At 51.1% G+C, this 17403-nt stretch overlaps 1 protein-coding gene across 2 annotated transcripts in view; it reads left to right on the forward strand.

The window, feature by feature from the left end:
• The first annotated feature begins 9614 nt into the window (after window positions 1-9614).
• Window positions 9615-17403, forward strand: part of LOC144762304 (exportin-5-like) — a 2548278-nt gene continuing 2540489 nt past the window's right edge. For both annotated transcript variants that reach the window (XM_078647452.1, XM_078647453.1), the window contains exon 1: window positions 9615-9846. In XM_078647452.1, the coding sequence (XP_078503578.1) occupies window positions 9742-9846 (105 nt within the window). In that variant the 5' untranslated portion in view covers window positions 9615-9741. The remainder of the gene's footprint in view (window positions 9847-17403) is intronic.

Below are 17403 nucleotides of genomic sequence, written 5' to 3' on the forward strand. Positions count from 1 at the left end.
ATTTCCTTCCTGTCTATTAACACCAATTGGTTTTAAGTCTTGTTCTTTGTTATTTAACTTACTTTGACACTCTTCTGTTGATTGTTATACATCCTGGAAGGGGTAAAAGAGTGGTCTTAATTATACCCTTACTCTCTTGTTGTTTCATATGCAAATGCAAGGGAACACGCACTGCAGTGCGAGCGCGAATAATCAAATAATAAAATAAGCTAATCACCCTTCAGCTTGCACCTAACGCTGAATGGAGATTAGTCCAATTTTATTGTGGTTATTTTGTTGTGCTCCCGCCGCCCCTGCACTGTCATTCTCAGGGCTTGTAGCGCATGGTCATTTCAGTATTGCTGAAGGAATGCACTCGAGTCCGGCGGACCCCCTGGGAATGTGTCACGGACCCCTGGGGGTCCGCGGACCACAGTTTGGGAAACGCTGATTTAGAGTAAGAAATGAACTGTACGTGGGTTAGGTACCAGAACGTCCAGCCTTCACCTGCCTTACCTCACTTGCCTCACCATTAAGTATTTTCTATGCTCATGTCAGGTTCTCCTGACTGAGCTTCCGTCTGAACCTACCCGGTTTTGTGGAAGGACAAAAGTGAAGGGATTTTCTGGCCTTATTTAGCAAGCCAGCTATATTTTCAACTCCTCAACAGGATACTTTACACAATACCACCCATTATACCAAGATTTCTATGGGTTTAAGATTAGGATAAAATACTAAACGTAGACTAAGGAGAATGTAAATAAGCACAGGCCAACCACAATTGGTGAAATCGAATTAATACAAGTAGAATACATTTACACACAGAAGAGCCTAATCAAGTTAAGCCAGTATTTGACATTGGCAGAGGTGCACAGATTCCCCATCCAATGAGCTATGATATTGAGCTGCTCCATGCTGGTTGCTCTTAGTGCCATAGACTGTGCAAACGGTTTCAGATAGTAGAGCTTTAATGATGCAAGCCATCTTGGAATAATCGTTGATAAAGGAGCTGGTGCCAATTGCCACTTGATCCGGTCTAGTGGTGATGAAGAATCAGAAGCTTCCTTAATAATAAATTGGGTGGTTAATGACCATTTCATTTCAGACGTTTTTCAGCAAAGAGGCACGTTTGAGATGTTTTTCTCTCTACATGAAAGTCATTGCTTGGTTTTACTCTTGTTAAAGTGTCGCACAGTCTGACTCTGGTTAGTGCCCTTCCTTTTCTGGTGCTTTGCAGCAGCAGTTTTAAGCTAGAGTTTCTCATTGCTCGAATGGGTGTCATTTCTGATATGTATATGCTTGCCTGGTCTTTATTGCTTGATTTTGCTCACGTGGAAGTGTCACTCATATTCTTTGAAATGTCACTTATAATTACACTCAAATTATGATAATGTCACACATAGCAATCTGGAAACTTGGCAGCTATACTCCTGCTCTGGCCCCCAAAGCTTAGTTTGAGACAGTGGCACTTATTTTTCGTCAAGACTTTGCTCCTGAGCAAGAGAGGGTTAAACACACAAGCGGGAAAGGAAGAGAAAGATGAACAAATTAAACGAGAAAGCAGGAACCTGCAAGTGTGAGACAAATAGTAACGTTGAGGTGGCATCCAGGCTACCCAGCCTTACTGTTTTTATAGGAACTTTCAACTTTTTTTGCAGATTTATATAGAGCAAACTCGACCCGAAGGTATTGGAGCGCTTTACATGAGCACTGGTTACGTTACACAAGGACACATTCAATATTTTTAGGTCACGCCTAGGCATCGCGCATGCGCTGTACTAGAAGATGACCTTTAGAAATTGCTCTGCTCCTTTTCAAGCAAACTTGTGCTTGTGCTGGCATCCACATTGCGGGAGAGAGCAGCGGCATGCATGCTAATTGAAAACATATGGCACTCGCGCCGCTGCTGCTCGCTCCTGCAAGGCGGGGCCAGCACAAGCACGAGTGCTTCAAAACAGCTGCTGCTTGTTTCTCTGTCCCTCCCTACCACATCATTGCTTTCCCATTAAAGTTGCTTGAAGCCCCCCCTTCTGCTTGCCCGTTCTGCCCTGTTCACCACTCCCAGGCTTCACTCTTCCTAAGATAGCTTACAGGGTTCCTGCACCCACTGAAGAAATCTTGTTTGGCATGCTGATCTTAGGCTGCTCTCGCCATGGGACACCTCATGGGTTACATTACACGCTGCAAAGGTCTGTGTGGAACATGCAGATCACAGGCTCCACTCCTCATGTGACAGCTCAAAGGTGTTACTGTACCCGCCACAGGGATTTGGATATAAGATGCAGGCTACTCATTGAGTGTTTGAGTAGGTGAAGGAGTATGAGGGAGTGTGCATGCATGCATATGTCAGTGAGTGATGGTGAATGTGTTGTGCATGAGAGAAAGAGTGAGAATCAGTGACTGAGTGAGTGCACTTAGTGCAGCATGCACAAGTCTTAACCCGGCTCTACCTCCCCTTGCTTTGTAGTAGACCTGCAGCTAAACGGGGACAGCAAGTGAAGTGAACTATTGAAGTGCTGCCTCCTGTGAAGCACACTTGTCGATCCTTCTGTTTTTGCTCAGACTCCGGTTTGTTTTAAGTCCAGCATCTTCTTGGCATTAACAACAAGGTAATATGTTTTTATTTTATTCAACACACCTCCACATGTGGTCTTAAAAAAGGCAGTGTACTCAAGCCTCCTCGGGTCTTATGGGTAGCTTGTCCAGTCCAAGTTTATATTCTTGCATTCTGAATCCACCTGTTTAGGTTTAAAGCATTTTTATTGCAGTTTAAGAAACAGGGAGAAACAATACATACAATGAATACAGTCATCGTAATAACAAAATGCGCAATCTTTGCTCCAGAGGCGCCATCAGAACGCCATACAGTATCACCTGAGCACTTGGAGAGCCTTAGGCTAGGCGGAAGCGCCATGATGACAAATTCCAAAACTAACTCCCCCCCCACCATTCCCCCACCCAGAAGAACCCTCCCCCCTCCCTCCCTTGTGCCGAGCAAATGTCTTACCCATTCATCACCATCGCAAGGTATCTACGCCTCCTATCGCGCCCTACCTCCATTTCAACTAGGCACTCGGGGACGTCAGTCTCAGCAGCCTACGGTATCGGGGACAAGTAATTTCCTTAAATTCCGATTGTAGCAGAGTGTGGAAAGGTTGCCACAAGTCCTCAAATCTGTCCACCTCGCCCGCCACCGTGAGGGACAGTTTCTCCATTCCCAGAACGTGCCATAACCTGTGCAGCCAACCTATGGTGGTAGGAATGGTGGTGGAGCGCCAATATATAAGTATGTTTTGGATCGCTGAGCCCAAGGCAATCGCTATCTGTCTACCCCTCCTGGATCGTAAAGGGTACATCAAGCCATTAGGTAACCTTAGTAGGACATAAGCTGGGAAACGGGGTCATTCAATGTTAAAGCACTGGTCTATTTCGTCCAAAACCTCCTTCCAGTAGGGATTTAGCTTCGGACAATCCCACAAGATGTGTGTAAGCGTGCCGAGCTGTCCGCATTCGCGCCAACAAGTGTTTGGGATGTTATGATTCATGTCGTGCAACCTCTGAGGTGTGTAGTACCAGTATGTGGAGATTTTAGTAAAGGTTTCGGTGAGTCCAGTGTGGTATGCTGAATGACGTGCCCGGTAGGAGATATCGTCCCATTCCTTGTGACTCAGTTCCCTCCCCAACTCCCGCTCCCAGCGAACCCTCCCCGGGTTATGGATGTGGTAAGTGGGGGGTTGTAAGAGACGGTACAGGTCCGAGATGAGCTTGGCGTCCGATGAACGCGTCGCTAGCGACATTTCGTACGGGGTACGTTTCCGGTCAGCCAAAATCCGTATTTGCGGTTGGAGCGCCCAATGGCGTACCTGTAAATACCGCATACGCTCAGTTTCGGGCAGATGGTAGTCCCGGCGAAGGTCTTCAAATGACGCGGCACCTTCCGGGCCATAGACGTGAAACAGAGCGCAGCATCTGGCTGTCTGTCAGAGCGCGAAAGCGCCAGGCTCCATCCCGGGCCGGAAGTCAGGGTTCCCAATCAGTGGTGTAAGTGGAGACGGGAAGGTGGTAAGGTCATGCGTAGCATTCACGGCGTCCCATACACGAAGCGGGACCTGCGTGACAAAAGACGCATAGAGATTAGGGGGGCGGTGACTTCTGCGCATGAAGGGTACCTCTTGTAGGGTCCTGCCCGCCACAGCCTGGTCCTGGAATAGCCAGTGTCTGTCTGATTCCCATTTACTCCACTCCACCAAATACCGTAGCTGCGCCGCCTGAAAATATTTATGCAGGTCTGGAATGCCAAGTCCACCAGACTCAGGTGCCAGCGTGGACAGGGCCCTCTTAAGTCTGGGCTTGCGGCCCTGCCAGACAAAGCGGGCGATGTCGGACTGAGCCTGTCGTATCCACCCCTTCGGTGGTTGGAGCGGCAGGGCCCGAAACAAATATAGCACCTGTGGCAAGAGGGTCATCTTTACCGCAGCGACCCGTCCCAGCAACGACAGCGTGCCCTTGCTCCAGCGGGAGAGCTCCTCCTTAAGTTTCTTGCCCATGGCTGCGTAATTGGCGGTCACCATGGCAGGCAAAGAAGGCGCCAGGAGTATGCCCAGGTACAGGACCAGCTCCCTAGACCATTGCATAGGGAATCGTCCCTGCAGCTCAAGTCTCGTGGCCGTGGTGAGCGAGACTTCCAGGGCCGCCGACTTTCTCATATTCATCTTGAAGCCCGCAACCGCGGCAAAGGCGTCCATCTCGGCAACGCAAGCGGGGAGCGCCTCCTTCGGATTATCAAGCATCAGGATCACATCATCCGCATACAGACTAATGGTATGGATGTGGCCCCCCATCCGGACGCCGGTCACAGCCGGGTTTCGGCGAATTCTCTGGGCAAACGGCTCCATGTATAGAGCGAAGAGCAGCGGGGATAAGGGGCATCCCTGTCTGGTACCCCTCCCAATCACGAATTGTTCGGAGCTGCACCCGTTCACCCGCACCGTCGCGGCGGGAGATTTGTAGCAATTAAATATGAAGGTGCGAAATTTCTCTCCCACACCCAATTTGCAGAGCACTTTCTCAAGGTAAGGCCAGTGCACCCGATCAAACGCTTTCTCCGCGTCAACCGAGAGCAGCATGCGTTCCCCGGGTATACGGGAGGCTTTTTCTAGTACATGGACCACCCTCTTAGTATTGTCTACCGTTTGTCGGCCTGGAACAAACCCGGCCTGATCTGGTTCCACCAGGCCCGGCAAATATGGCGCCAAACGTGCCGCTAGGATCCCCGTATAAAGCTTGAGGTCGACATTCAGTAACGAGATCGGCCGGTAGGAGTCACATTCAGTCCAGACCTTCCCCGGTTTGGGGATAACTGATACAGTCGCCCGCAGCAAGTCCGGGGGTATAGCTCCCGGCTCAGCAAAGGAGTTGAAGAGCCGTGTCAACAGTGGCGCTAGCTCCTGACAGAAAGTTTTGTAAAAAAGGGGGATGTAACCGTCGGGTCCCGGGGCTTTCCCAGGTTTGAGTCGCGAGATGGCCGCAATCACCTCTTCCGGCCTAATGTCACGTTCCATGTATTCCGCCTGTTCCGGGCTAAGGACAGGGAGGTCGACCTACGCCAGATATTCATTCTCGGCCAAGGCCGAGGAGGGCGCGTCCGCATATAGGTTAGCGTAGTATCGACGGAACCCGTCCGCAATCTGGTGGTCCTCCGAGGCCAAGGTGCCGTCAGGAAGGGACAACTCTTTAACCCGTTGGTGTTGGTGTTTCACCCGCAGTTTGTTCGCGAGGAGCCGGCCGCATCTGTCGCCGCCAGTGTAATAAGCGTGTTTCAGACGCAGCGCTGCGTACTCCGCCCTGTCCATATCGAGTGCGGAGAGAAGCTTCCGGGCTGCTTTGAGTTGCCTCCAGACTCTGGGGGCCCCCGTCCTCTGATGCATCCGTTCCAGTTCTCGTACCATATTCGTAAGTTCGTCCCTTTTCTGTTGACGTTCCCTATTCTCCGCGGAGGAGATGACGATAAACTCACCCCGTAGCACCGTCTTCAGGGCAGCCCATTGCGTTGCCCATGAGGTATCCCCATTCTCATTATGCGTCCGGAACTCAGAAATCGCGTCGCGTACCTGTTTCACGACCGTCTGTTTATGTAAGAGGGTATCCCTTAGACGCCAGACCCCTCGTGAGGGAGACATCAGCGGCAGTTGAAAGGAGCCCGACACAGGGGCGTGGTCAGACAACGTAAGGACCCCCATATCGGACGCTGTCGCCAGCACGGCAACCGGTCCCGTGACCAAGAGATAATCTAGTCTAGCGTATGTTCTGTGTGCGTGAGAGTAATAAGAATAGGCCTGCGTGGTGGGGTGTAGGCGCCTCCCCAAATAATCCTCAACCAGCCCTGAGAAAGAGGTGTGAGGGTAAAGCATGCAGAGCAGCAAAACAAATCAGTCCAGCAGAACCCCTGTACCCCTCCCCTCCCCACCCTCCAAACATCCCCTGAACTGCCCAACTCCCCGTAACCCCCCCCCACCCTCAACCCCAGCCCCAACTGCTCAAAAAACCCCATTGTCCCAGTCTGGTCCCTAACGGACTAGTCCGTGGAAAAGTATTCGAGTGGACGTCCAGCCACCACCTAAGCCCTCTCTGAGCCCCCCCTCCCCCCCAGAACCCTCGCACCTGCAATGATGATGAAGCTAAGATGATCTCCCCCCGGAGTCCGCTCAGGCCGTCAAGGCCGCACCACCAATCGGCGCATCTCTGGACGCCTCCCGTATGGCGCTGTCCATCTCAGCCCTGATCGTGGGAGAATCCGGTCGCGGAGACGGGAGCGCAGGACGCCGCCTCCGGACCGTCTGCCATCCCTCCCTGGAGGCTCGGCGGCGTCGAGGCGTTGAGACATCGTCGTCCGCTGCGGTGAGACCCAGCACTCCGCAAGTGTCCTGGAGGGACCGAAGCTGATGCAATGTTCCGTTCCAACGGAAGATGAGCCTGAAGGGGTGTCCCCATGAGTATTGCGTGTCGTGTTCCCGCAGAAAATCCGTGGCGATCTTGAAGGACTTGCGTTTCTGCAGTGTGATCGTCGATAGGTCCTGAAACAGGGCTATTTGATGACCCCGAAAGCTCACAGGTTGCTTCCGCCGTGCTTCTTGCAAGATTCGTTCTTTCAGGGGAAAATCCGGTAGATAGGCCAAAATGTCTGGGGGGGGCGCCGAAGCCCGGCGCGGCGGGCCCACTCTGTGCGCCCTGTCAATCCTCACCGGGAAGTCCGCGGGCTCGCCTAAAATGTCGCGGAACAGATCCCCTAAGTAGGCTGCGGTGTCTTCTCCCTCCTCCTTAGATGGAACACCGCGGACTCTGATGTTGTTGCGCCTGGACCGGTACTCGAGATCCTCTGCGTGGGACTGGAGGTCTATCTGCTGTTCTTGGAGCCGCAGGACCTCCTGCTGCAGATGCGCAAGCTCCTCGTCCCGGGATTGATTAGCGTCTTCCACGGTGGATACTCTTTCCCCTAGCGCGTCGACCTCTCTCCGCACCTCCCAGACCTCCTCTTGCTTCAACGCCTGGAAGTCCTCTCTGAGGGTGCCGAACAGTGATTCCAGGAAGGACCTGGTGACCGGGGGCTCTCCCCCTCCACACCCCGGGAGCTAGTGGGGGGGCTCGGGGCTGGCTGACTCCGGTCCTGTCTCGGTGCCCCTCTGCCCAGCATTTCGGTTAAGGTGCGCTCTCCTTTCTTGCCCCCTCTGTTGTTCGACATCATAGGAGTGGGGGTGCGGCGCGGGGGGTAGCCACAAGATTCAGCTGGGCGCAGTGGCGCCGAGGTCGGGGTTGTGCCTTCTCGCTTCTCTCGGCGTCCTGTGCAGCCCAAGACAAGTCAGCGGGACTCCGGGGCTCCAAGGCGTCGGGGGGGGGGGGGAGCCACGGACTCCCCCAGTAGGTGCCCAGCCCAGTTGCGCGGGAAGGATCAGTGTCCAGGAGTGGCAGGCGTTCCCCCGTTTGATATGGCCCGGTGCTGGACTACGGGCCGACGCCTGAAGCGCTTCACCACGAGGGCTGATGAAAGGCACACTGCGCCACAGGGAAAAGCAATATGGGCCGGATCTCCCCCTGATCGAACTCGCCGTCTCAGGCAGCCGGGGCAATGTTCGGTGTGTCCCAGGGCGCCCCCCGCACTTGGCGATGCATCCGATGGGGGCCGGGGGGACGAGGGTCCGACGTGAGTCAGGCCGCCGGCACGCAGGCCTGCTCCGCTGCGCAGGCCGGGCACCAGTACTCTGGTCCGGGCCAGTCAGGCTCCCGCACCGCACGAGGGGGCAGCCGGGCCCCCCCCGTCGTCCCCCGCTATTAGCAGTCCCGCTTCTGCTCGTGGGTCTCCGGGGGAAGTGTAGAAGCGCCGTTCAAGGGTAGGCCTCGCGGCCCGGACAATCCCCGGAGTTGCGTGGCGGCCTTTCTCCGGCTCCTCCCCTGCCTCAGTCCGGGAGGTGTATCGTCGCTCCCACCAGACCTCCGCCGTAAGCCACGGCGGCAGCCCGGGAGAGGTGCCACGTCAGGCCGCCGGTTCTCGGCAGCGCCCCGGAATGTCCCCGGCCGCGTTCGCGGATCGCTGTTTCCGGTCCTGGGCCCTCGCCGGGTTCGCAGCTCCTGTCGGCTCCAGGGATGTCCGAGGCGAGCCGCCGCGCTGCAATTACGGGGCCGCCAGGGGGTTCAAACCGCTCCGCCACTTGATCCGGGGGAGATCGGCGGTGCAGAACGGCACAAGGGCACCGGGGTCTCGGGAGCTCGAGACGAGAGCGTCCGTTCAGCCCTCCATCTTGGCCACGCCCCCCGAATCCACCTGTTTAAAAAGTATTTTTATCACAGTGCAATTAGAAAACCAAAATTGGATGGCCTACTCACACATGGCTTCAGGGAACTCGAGAGCTCTGAAACATTGCGTCATTAGTGTTACTGTCCTAGAGATGTGCAGGGGGACAAGAGGGGATTTACCACAAAACAGTGTTTTAGGTTTTGAGACACTATACGCATTATTTATGCACATTTTCATCATCATTATTTCAGTAGTAATTTGACATTATAGCTACTTACAAATCATCTTAATTAACATAAGCAACTGCGTCTCAGCAAAATTGCTTCTTACAGACAATTAGAGGTGCATCTAATTATATTTTTCTAATATTATGCGATGTTAAACATCTCTAAGTAGCCATCTCTTGTCAGTGGCATAACATGCCTCATGCAGCATATTCTTTGTAAACATTTGCAAAGACAATAGATCTGGCTAAACCCGTTATGCCAATGCTTGTTTTTGGTAGGTAGGCACGGGGAAATTAAGCGATTTGCCCAGAATCACGGGATGTGGACGCGACCCCGACCCCGAGGCTCGAACCTTGGTTTCCCAGCTCCAAAGTCGGCAGTTTAGCCTTCAGACCACATGCTCTGCCCATTGCCGGGATTCTCGGGAAAACTTTAAGCCCCGGCAGGTATTCTTTACAAATTAACCACTAGTTTGTGCACTCCATTCCCTGGTCCTCCGGTTTCTTCGGATAGAATCTCCGTGTTCTTTCTGGCACTTCCGCTCTCACTGCACAGCAGCCATATTTACTGCTCAGTCGCAGGAAAGAGACGCTATATATTTTCCGTCTATGAGCATGCGCAGAGTGCAGGAGGCCATCTTTGCGCTTCAAGCCTCGTTCTCAATCCTGCCACAACTTTGTGTTTTAGTTTTCTGTTTTGTGGAGGGGAGCTGGGGAGAGGAAGACCTGACGGGAGACAGCAGACAAGATGACGGCTACGGAGATGACCGCCACTGTAGACTTCTTAAAGCAAAAACTCACGTTGGTGAATTCCGTGGCGCCGAACCAGGAGGGGAAACCTAAGGCTCAGAGGGTGAGTAGGGCGCAACGAAGACAACAGTTCGGATGAGCGAGAGGGCTCCGTTCGGCATAACGGCGGCGGAAACCCAGCGCGAGGGACGGTGCGCGCGCTGCTGACGGAACGGCTGCAGGCATCTGCCTGTGGGACACGAGGGCAGCGTTGCCAGATTTTTTCACAACTTTCAAGCCCAAAAGCAACGGGAAAGTAGCCCAAAATAGTCCAATGTTGCTACTCCATACATTTATGTGTAGCCTGACTGCAACATTCAACAAGCATTTGCTATGCAATAGGTCTCGCAACTGCGATATTTTGAGGCATTGTAAATGACCATGCCTTTTATTTCCGTGTTTAAAAAACCTGCAATAATCAGACCCCCCAGGATATAGCGGCATGGATTAGCAAATTTAGCGGCACAAAAATGGAAATTTAGCGGCACAAATATGGAAATTTTGCGGCATTTTATTTGGCCATTTTCCCTACAACAAACACAGATATCTTACCTTTTTTTAGTTATTTAACAACCTGAAGCTGTTGGAAAGAATAAGTCAGGCCCGGTCCAAGGCGGTTTCCCCTATGAAGTTGTCTTCAATGGCATCCTCAACCTGTGGGTTATGGACGGAGGACTATGTTAACGTATTCCTCCTCGTGCTCTCATTCCTGGACATGCAGACTAGAAACTCTTATGCGCCTGGATACAGAATCAACAGGTGAAAAAGATCAGTTAACTTCTGCCAGCATGAGGTGTATTAAAATACACTTCCTAGGGCTGTTTAGCTCTGTTCGAGTCAGAACGCTCGTTTTTTTTTTTTTGTCTGCAAATTATACAGAAGAGGGAGAATTAGCTAACAGTGCTTCCCATCCATACTTAAGTGGAAACACAGCCGCTGCGGAATTACAGAACATCAACAGCACAGTGTAAAGCATCTCTGCATTTACAATCCCCTCTGTGTGGCTTGCTGTGCAGCTCTATGTGTGTCTTTTGCTCAACAAAAGTATATTTCCCCTTCTCATAACAACAATTGCACCAACATAAAAGAAGGCGGGAATGCAAACTTTAAACAGCGCCGTTAAACCAGGATTAACCAAATACAGTGAGGCTCCTGAAGAGGTTTGAGGCTCCCGGTTATTTTACTGCAGCATCCCATGACGCAAAGAAAACTGAAAATTGTGCTTTCGTGTGTTAGGCCGTTTCCCACATTATTTTCCCCCGTAGGTAACATGGGTGCTACACTAGAGGCCCCATCACCAGCGCCTGTGCTGCGTCTCCTAAACAGTATTTCCCTTCTTTATTTACATCTCACACATGTAGTTGTTTTGTCCTCAGAGTGCACTTAAAAAAATAATTTAAGCACAGTTTTCATCATTTTTTCAATCACATAAACCTTTCACGGGGAAGCTGTATCCCAAGACACCCACTTACCTCCGCATTCATGATATCAGCAGAAGCGTGGACATCTTTTCAGTCTTCGTAATACATATAAAAGGCAAATCTGCAGCCAATGATAGCATTCCTCGGGCAGTTAATAAAGCGGAGTTACCATAACTGTAATGAGTAGTGAAGAGGTTAAACCCGGGCACCATCACTAGCCGCCATTTCTAAGCAACACTCTGGAAATGACTCTACATTGGCATAGAGGAAGGCGCATCATCAGCAAATCTCGTTCCCTTTTGCCCTCGAGCCACTAGGTGGCACTGCTGCCACACCGCACGGTGCAGCCCAGCACGTAGCACTATTGCTGCTCGGCCCTCCTGCGAGGGCGCGCCAGAAGCGCCGCAAAAAATCAGACAGACCCCCCCAGGATATAGCGGTATGGATTAGCGTTTGTAAAAATACTGCGATTTCTACAAAAGTGCCGATTTCGCGGGCACGTTTGTAAAAATCGCGGCATTTTTACAAAAGTGCCGATTTCGCAGCAAATCGCGAAATCCTGGAGGGTCTGAATAATAAAAGTCATGGTCCTTTACAATACCAATAGGTCAAAGTTAAAATGCGAGACCTATTGCATTGAAAATGCTTGTTTTTTAAACAGATGCGTTCTTCCATAAGAAGGAGCGAGCAATAAGGAATCGCAGAGCCCACAGGGCTCTTCTTATCAGGATAAACTGCACCAACAGAGCCCGCTGCATCGAATCACTTGACGATACAACAGAACGTGCTGAACCAGATGTCTCCAACCTTTTCTGTAGTGAGAGCTAATTCTGCTCAAGGAAAGTCCTGCTGAGCTACTAGCATATTTTATCACTGTAAAATGATGATGTGTATTAACATTACACTATTACCACCCTAAGCACAATTATCAGTAGTAACTGTAATGATGCTTGCTATTCCACCTATAAGGAACCACAAGTGAGGCAGGTGAAGGGGAACCTTATTATTTATTATGTTATGTCACTTATAGGAGAGCGCCGGGCGTACGATGTGCTCCGGACGTAGCGCGCATACATTAGAGCGCGACTCTACATATCTCCCCTTTTTTCCATATCCAAGGAAAACATAGTCTCTGTACATCTGGAAGCTATTAAGCTTCTCCCAGTTCAAAGTCTCGGAAACGGGTGGGCTTGACCACCACCCTGCCTGCTCGTGTGCGTCTTATCGGAGTAGAGGGAACTTCCCAGGGGCTGTACTCTGCAGGGCTCACCATCCTATCTCCTTGGGTACATGGTCTCTCTCTCTCCATGGGGTCACACTCTCCTCTCCCGGCTGTTCCTCCGCCACCTGGTTATCATTGTCTCCCTACTCCTCGCTGTTTTCACTGGCTCCAGGACTCTCTTCTCCCCCAGGTGTAATTTCCTCATTTTCCCATTGCCTCCGGGCTTGCGCTCCCATTATCCTCATGGGACCATTGTAGAATCTTATTGCATTTGGCCATGCGGTCTTGGGACCATACATTTCCATCGCTGAGCAGTCCTGCCCTGTCGTATACTTCTTTTACTTGTAGGGGTTGACTGTATTTGCTGTCCCCTTTTCTCCTTAGTACTGCTAATTTGACTCTCACCCATTCCCCTCTCTCCAGGGCTGTTTCTTTCACATTCTTTCTTCGGTTGTAATGTTCGGTATATATCCTTTGGGCTTTCTCTAGATTGTGCTGCACCACCGCAGGAGACCACTTGCTTATTACTGTCTTTTCCCTCCATGCTAAGTTGTCTTTGGTGAAGGGGGGTCGCCCTCTCAGGATCTGGAAGGGGCTATACCCTGTGCTCGTGGGGGTGATGCGGTAGGCCCCATTATGCTTTGGAACTCCTTTTACCAATCCTTGCCCATCGTGATGGCGGCTTGTATGGATCCCATTATGATCCTATTGAACCGCTCCACCTGACCATTGCTTGCTGGATGGTATATAGAAGTGTGTTTGACTTTGACGCAGTTTCTTTCTGCATACGTGTACCACTTCTCCGAGGTGGACTGCGGTCCATTGTCACTCAGGATGGATCTGGCAATACCTTCTCTGAGGAAGACGGATGTAAGAAATCGGAGTACTGTTTCTGTGTCCATCTCTTCCTGTATGTGTACTTCAGGCCACTTCGAGTACCTGTCGACGAGGACACACAGATATTTTGGTGTGCCCTGGGCATCTAATACGGCCCCAGGATGTCTACAGACACCTCCTCCCATGGATTACCTGGGTTGGCAACCTTCCCCAAGGCGGGCCTCAGGGGCGTCAGAGTTTTATCTGCCCTTTGACACTGGTCGTACTCCCTTACGTGTCTCTCCACTTGGATGTCCGTTCCTGGCCACCAGTACATTTGCTTCGTTCTCATCTTGGTCTTTATGATTCCCAGATGGCCCTCGTGTAGCACCGCCAACAGGCGCGGTATCAGTGTTGTCGGTGGGACTACTTTGTCCCCTCTGTACAAGTATATGCCATTGTCTCCTACGGACAGTTCCTCCCGGGCTTCATAGAATTTCCTGAGTTCTGCTCGTAAAGGTTTCTTTTCTGGCCATCCATGTACTATACACATCTTGACCTCTCCGATGTCCTGGTCCGCTGCATACGCCTCTGTCCACTCCCGGTTGCTTATCCCACGTTCCGGGTCTTCCATCAAGGCTACCATCTCCTCACTCTCTCCTGCCTGGCTGGGGGCTCTTTCCATACCTGACGCTCTACTGAGGTAGTCCGCTATCTTGTTCTTGTTCCTGGTATGTATTCTACGTCATACCTGTTCTCCAGTAGTTTCAGGGTCATCTTGGCGATGCGCGGCGTCGCGCTTGCTTGTCCATTCGAGGTGAGTACCTTGACTAAGGGCTTGTGGTCCGTTTTGAGTTGGAACCTCGTGCCCCATAGGAATTGTCGGAACTTCCCCATGGCCCACACTACCGCAAGCATCTCCTTCTCTATTACGGTGAATTTCTGTTCTGTGGACCTGGACGCTAAGCTAAGGGTTTCCATTGTTCCGTCTGTCCTCTCCTGCATAAGAACTGCTCCCGGCCCTTTTTCGCTGCCATCCGTCGTCAATACCGACTTCCCTTGGGGGTCATATCCTTGTAGAGGTACAGCTTGGCTGATGTCCTTTTTCAGGGTGTCAAATTCTTTTTGCGTCTCTTCTGTCCATGTGAACACTGTTTTGTCCCTTATGAGTTGCCTCAGGTGGCGCGTCTTGGTGGCGAAGTGTTGTACGAATTTGCTGTAGTACTCAGCTATTCCTAGGAAGGATCTCACCTCTTCTTTGCTGGTTGGGGCCGGGGCGTCGCAGATTGCCTTCACATTGGCCTGTTTGGGCGTGATGCTGTGTTCTCCAATCTCGTGCCCCAAGTATGTGACCGACGTCATCCCGAGTCGGCACTTCTCCCATTCCGCTGTTAGCCCATTGTTCTCTAGGACTCGAAGCACCATGTCCAGCTTCCTATCGTGATCCTTCCAGTCTTTTCCCATTACCAGTATATCGTCCTGGACCCCCTCGATGTCTTTAAATAGGCGGTGCATCAGTTTCTGAAAAACAGCTGCTGCTGACGCAAGACCAAATGTCATGCGCGGAATTGGTAACATCCGAAGGGTGTTGTAAATGAAGTCCGTTTCCGGCTTGCTGGATGCAGGGCTATCTGATGATAGGCGGAAGTGAGGTCAATAGTGGAGAACCACTTCTCCCCTTTCGTCTTGGCCAACATTTCTTCAATGCGTGGCAGCGGAAATTTCTCCACTATTATGCATTTATTCAGTTCTCGAAGGTCTACACAGAGGCGAACCTTGCCATTTGGTTTCATTGCCACCACCAGGGGCGCCAGCCACTCTGAACTATTTATTGGCTCTATTATTCCGTTCTCCTACAGTCTGTGCAATTCCTGCTGTACCGCTTGTCTCACAGCTATGGGTACATTCCTTACTTTGTGGGCTATAGGCATGGAGTTTTCCTTGAGGTTTATCCTATGTGTGAACTTTTCCAATTTGCCGACCTTCCCGCCAAATACCTTAGGAAACTCGCTCTTCATCTTCTTGAGTTCCGGCCAGTGCTCTGGGGCTGTCAGTAGCACTTGCGTGTCTTCTCCTGGATCCAATTGTATTCCTAGGTCACCTTGGTCCATCCATCCTAGGACCGACGGTCCTTTCTCAGCCACGTACAATTTGCACTCCGCACTGCGCCCCTTGAACTCAAATGTTAGGACACTGTACCCAACCATCGGAATGGGCTCACCGGTGTACGTGACCGGTCTTATGTCGGGAGGTTCTAGTCGCGGGCCCAAGCTGGGTCTGAAATTCTCCTCCCACACTGTCCTTTGGACGATGGTGTACGGGGATCCCGAGTCCACTACGATTTTAATCTTCACTCCTCCTATCACCATGTCGCATTGTGGCTTGCGGGAGCGCCTGCAGTCCATGCCCAGTACCTGCTCTTCTACACACAGCACGTTATCTTCTTTGTCTTGTTCATCCTCTTCCTCTTGCTGTTCCTGCGCTACATACTTCACCGTGGGTCTTCTCACCTTGCGGCGGCATACCTTTTCATCGTGACCCACTATGCCACAGAACATACATTTCGCTCTGAACGCTGGACATCGTTTGTCATAGGCCGCGTGTGACTGGCTTCCACACCGGTAGCAAGTGGACGTGCTTTCTTTGTTCTGCTTCCGTCCACCTGTATGGCCCTTTTCCTTCCGCTGTCGTGAATTTGCTCCTTCCTGGTAGGTCTGCATCGTCTACCTTGTTCACCATAGGCCTCTAGACAGGTTCTCTCTTGGCTGCATCAGCGTATCGTTTTGAAAGTTCAGCTTTTTTCACCATGGCAATCACCTCCTTAAGCGTGGCGTCTCCATTTACCCACAATTTGTCTTGTACAATTTGTCTTGTACGGTCTTGTTGGTGGTGTGCATGACTATCTGGTCCTTTATGAATTCGTCGTGCAGAGCACCGAATTTGCATGTTATCTCCAGCTTCCTCAACGCAGCGACGTAGTCGTCTATGGTTTCGCCCGCTTCTTGTTTCCTCTGCTGAAAATTATATCGGTCAATGGAAGTGCACTCTGCTGGACGATAGTGGTCGTTCAGATCTTCTATTGCGTGTCTGAATACGTCGTCATCTGCATTTGGTCTAGGCGTGGGCACAAGATTCTGGAATACTCTTATCCATTCCGGGCCTAGGTTGTGCAGGAGTATCCTCCTCTTCCTTTTACTGGGGAAGGCTTCTCCGTTCTCGTCTTCCAGTGCTTCAATGTAGTTCATGAAGTACTCTCTCCAGTCTTCCCACTTCATTAAAGGCTCTCCAGGCTTGGGTAGAAACTGGATCGGCGCCGTGAGTGAAGACGCCTGTGCACTTATTTCGGCGCGTCTTTCTGGTTCCACCCCTGGACCTTTCGGGTTACCCGGCGCGTTTGCACCTTCACCGTGCACTTTGTTAGGTTGGGGTCCCTCTGCGCCCCCTTCTCTGCTCCTCGCTGACTCCGCCAGGGCCTCAACAGGGTGTGGGTACTTTCCTGTATACACCACCCTCGGTGTCCTTCGTCCGCCTCTGTTCGCTCACCCTCTAGGTTCACCGTGCAGGGTGTCCTACACTACACACCCTCTCTGGCTGTCTCGTGCCCCTGTGTCTGGTACTTCTTCTTCTTCTTCTTCTTCTTCTTCTTCTTCTTCTTCTTCTTCTTCTTCTTCTTCTTCTTCTTCTTCTTCTTCTTCTTCTTCTTCTTCTTCTTCTTCTTCTTCTTCTTCTTCTTCTTCTTCTTCTTCTTCTTCTTCTTCTTCTTCTTCTTCTTCTTCTTCTTCTTCTTCTTCTTCTTCTTCTTCTTCTTCTTCTTCTTCTTCTTCTTCTTCTTCTTCTTCTTCTTCTTCTTTCTTCTTCTTCTTCTTCTTCTTCTTCTTCTTCTTCTTCTTCTTCTTCTTCTTCTTCTTCTTCTTCTTCTTCTTCTTCTTCTTCTTCTTCTTCTTCTTCTTCTTCTTCTTCTTCTTCTTCTTCTTCTTCTTCTTCTTCTCTTCTTCTTCTTCTTCTTCTTCTTCTTCTTCTTCTTCTTCTTCTTCTTCTTCTTCTTCTTCTTCTTCTTCTTCTTCTTCTTCTTCTTCTTCTTCTTCTTCTTCTTCTTCTTCTTCTTCTTTCTCTTCTTCTTCCTTCTTCTTCTTCTTCTTCTTCTTCTTCTTCTTCTTCTTCT

Source organism: Lissotriton helveticus, chromosome 6, assembly GCF_964261635.1.
Source record: "Lissotriton helveticus chromosome 6, aLisHel1.1, whole genome shotgun sequence".
Lineage (NCBI taxonomy): Eukaryota > Metazoa > Chordata > Amphibia > Caudata > Salamandridae > Lissotriton > Lissotriton helveticus.